Genomic DNA, 3959 nt, shown 5'->3' with positions numbered 1-3959 from the left:
ACTATTAAGACAATTATAACAATACGCGTTAGATAAGTTTGTCCATACACAGATTAGATGAGTTTATTAGTACACATCATATTTGTTCATTCACTAATTGGATGAGTCTTGAATTATACATTACATGAGTTTGAACATACACTCCTTAGACAAGTCTAATCATGTATGTTATACGAGTGTGTCCACATAATGGTTAGACCATCCAACAATACATATTAAACGAGTCTAACAATACATATTAAATGAGTTTTTTTAATGCATTGGTTAGACGAGCTAGTAATACACATCAAACAAGTGTTTACATACACTAATTAGATGAATATAGGAAAAACATTGCACGAGTCTAGCAATACACATTAGATGAGACTATCCATACACTAATTAGACAAGTAAAACAAAAAATATTTGATGAGTCATTTCATACGTTGATTAGACGAGTATAAAAAAATAGATGAGTCTAAGAATACATAATTTAAATGAGTATATAAAAAAATATTATAAGAGTTTATTGATGCATTGATTAGATGAGTCTAACAATATATATATATATATATATATATATATATATATATATATATATATATATATATATTAGATGAGTTTAGCAATATACATTAGACAAGTCTGTCCATACACCAATTAAATGAGTGTATTATTACACATTAGACGAGTATGTTCATGCACTAATTAGACAAGTATAGCGAAAAAATTAAAGTGTCTAGCAATACACATTAGACTAATTAAATCAGTATAGGAAAAATATTAGACAAGTTATTTCATACATTGATTAGACAAGTCTAAGAATACATATTTGACGAGTCTATCTATACACTCATTAATGAGGTTTTGCAATACACATTAGTCAAGTTTGTTCATACAATGATTATAAGAGTCCAACAATCTTGTAATACACATTAGACGAACTTGTTCATATATTAATTAGACGAATCTAACAATACATATTACACGAGTGTGTCCATATACTACTTAGGCGAGTCTAGCAACACATATTAGGTGATTTAATGTATTGATTAAACGAGTCTAGCAATACACGTTATAGACTAATTTGTTTATATACTGATTTATATTTTTAGTAAGTATATTCTACGTATTTTTTTATAATTTATCCTTTTTATTTTAAAAAATCTATTCTATTTTTTTACATGTTCTATTCCTTGTAATCTTGTAAGGTATACTCTTTACAGTTTTACAGACATATTGACTTTCTAAATCTATAAATATTTTTTACGTTGATTCTATTAAAAAAAACATAATTATAAACTTTAAAACACATTCACAAACAAACACCAACACACGGGTTTTAAAACTAGCTAGTTTAGTATGAAAACCCTAAACGAATTAAGTATTCCATCTTTGACACTTTAAGCTAACCATGTCCACATCAAATGTTCCAACTACTTTGAAAATTATTCATTAACATTTCTCAAAACTTCAAAGGAAGATAAAGATTAATTGATTGGTCATACATTTAGTTTATGGCCAAGTGAAATCCATGTCAAATTCTATGCAAATAGAGTGCGTGTGATGCATGATGCAAATCAAAGTGCTCCATAAAAATATGCATGTTTAGATAGCCACCATAATGGATTCTGAACTCTAAAATTACATTAAAAATATGAAAACAATTGTACCGCACCTAGACGGACCAAGAAAACTGCACGGCCAAGCCCACCTACACGTAACCCCACAAATGAAATTATCAAGTAAATAATCGGTCAAGCGGAAACACATAGCGGCCCAAGCCGCCTACTTCAAAAAATAAGACGTAATTTGTTAATAACACCAAACTTAGAATATTGCAGGCTCCTGGTACCAACAAACATTAACTCAGGGCATGGGCTTAGCCCAGACTCATCTAAGACCCAAACAATGGCCCAACATATAAGAAGACAGACATAATTAATGACTCTATAAATATACCTAGACTCCAACGATTAAATGTACTTTTTGAGAGCCCTTTCGCTGACTTGGAACCCTCTTCACAGGTAATCCCTCAAGGGTCCAAACCGTATACACCAACAGATAACATACGTAAGCCGAGAAAAAAAACAACTTGAGAGGATTGAGGTAAAGCGATATTTGTGTCCCTAACATCTCTTATTTGTTTCCGCAGTAACAACAATGAAGCTAACTGTTCACTGCTTTGCCTTTTCTATCTCTGATAATCTTTACTATGGATATATACAACACGAGAGTTTGCTTTCATTATACAGTAAAACTATATGTCTGTTTCTGTGTATATATATAGAGATAAACATGTAACACTTCTGCATAACCTGCAGATGAAAGTAATGAAAAAATTGTACAAATTAATTTACATAGGATGTTATATATATATATATATATATATATAATTTTCATGCAGCTTCAGCATCACGATCAACAAAGAAAGAACGACCAATTCTGCAGTTGCTGACAGTAAAAGAAGGTAACGATTTAGCCTTTGAAATCAAAGGAACACTCAAACGCCGACACTGAACAATGGGAGGATCGAAACGACTACTCTTGAACTTTCCAAACTTGGCTCTGATTCTGAGATCAAAATCCACGGCCATGTCATTGTAAACCTCGGCACTTGTCTCTTCTTTATACTCACCAAGTTGTTGAGATCTGAGCTTAAGCACGCTTTGCCCTTCAAACAACACTTGAAGGACGGTGGTGTTCTTGTGGCCTTGGTCAAAGGGTGTTAAGTTTACCCGACCAAAATCGTTGTCTTTGTACCAAGCTATCGCTTTGATCCTCCTATAATACACTACGATGTTGTTGTTGGGGTTTCTCACTGTGACGTTGACCTTGAAGTTGTAGTACAAGGTGTTGTTGTTTGTGAGGTTGAATTGTGTGAGAGAGGCATCAGTTACATGAAACTTCACGTTTGATGGAGAGATTATTATCCAGAAGATGATTAAGGAAACTATGAACAAGAATATGAGCGTGATGATTGTGCCGCAAATGCAACTTATGCAACGGTTTCTGCAACACATGGTGTCTGATTTTCTTTGTCAGAAGGTTTCTAAGGTGATTGGTGAAATGGTTCAACAATTTTTTGATTCTGAGGGTATTTGAAGGAGTTAAACCATTGATTGTCACCGATTGAGGTTATTTTCCGAGAGATTTCTTATACATAATATAATGCAAATGCATAGATACAGGCATTGACTTTTGAAGGTCAAGTGAAGAACTTTTCAATGGTTTGATTCACAAGTAACAATGAAACTTAGAAGAATAAAATAGTAATTGGATGTGAAGAAAACAAGAAAACTAGGAAGCTTAAACTATTAAAGATATGGAATTAATGGAATAATGGTCATGAGATTCTAGTTATTGAATTAATTTTATTAATACTAGCAGAAACACAAGTGTTTTTTAGGTTTTAAGAAAAAAAAAAGATTGAAAACAATAATAAAAAATGCATATATATTAACGTACAAACTAAAATATGACGAAGAAAATAAAAATGAAACTTATGACGGTTTTTTTAAAAGAAATTCAATCTAACGATTACTATTAAAAAGTAAAAAAGAAAATGTCTTTATATATAGATATTGATAACAAATTTCTAAATTAATCAGTAAAATAAACAAATTTAAAAACTCAATTGAAAAAATAATTAATTTTACTAAAGAAATAGTTTCAGATCTATTGAATAATTTAATCATTTTTCTCTAGAAAAAAATGAGCATTATTTACTATGTATGCATACTTAATTTATTTTAATATTACATGATACTATATTTTTTTTTAAACCAAAAATTGAAACTTGGTTTCTAACTACCTAATTTGTTTTAAAAAATAGCCACTTTCTGGTACACTGGAAATAAACTATTGAGTTCATGGATGCCTATGCAGTTTCCAAGAAAAATAACAATTCAGAAAGTTAAAACGAAATATTTATATATTTGCACCACAACATTCGGTTCTAGCCTTCTAGAAAAAGTCGA

The 3959-nt window shown here is 30.7% G+C and overlaps 1 protein-coding gene across 1 annotated transcript; it reads right to left on the bottom strand.

Annotated features, from left to right (window-relative positions):
• Positions 1–2356: 2356 nt before the first annotated feature.
• LOC114182019 (NDR1/HIN1-like protein 10) lies at positions 2357–3102 on the bottom strand. Its single transcript, XM_028068761.1, has one exon. It carries the CDS (start codon positions 3000–3002, stop codon positions 2379–2381), a length of 624 nt encoding a protein of 207 aa, XP_027924562.1. The 5' UTR covers positions 3003–3102; the 3' UTR covers positions 2357–2378.
• Positions 3103–3959: the final 857 nt, after the last annotated feature.

Source organism: Vigna unguiculata, chromosome 4 (genome assembly GCF_004118075.2).
Source record: "Vigna unguiculata cultivar IT97K-499-35 chromosome 4, ASM411807v1, whole genome shotgun sequence".
NCBI lineage: Eukaryota > Viridiplantae > Streptophyta > Magnoliopsida > Fabales > Fabaceae > Vigna > Vigna unguiculata.
Note: the sequence above shows the minus strand (reverse complement) of the source record. Positions and strands in the feature narration are given on the sequence as shown.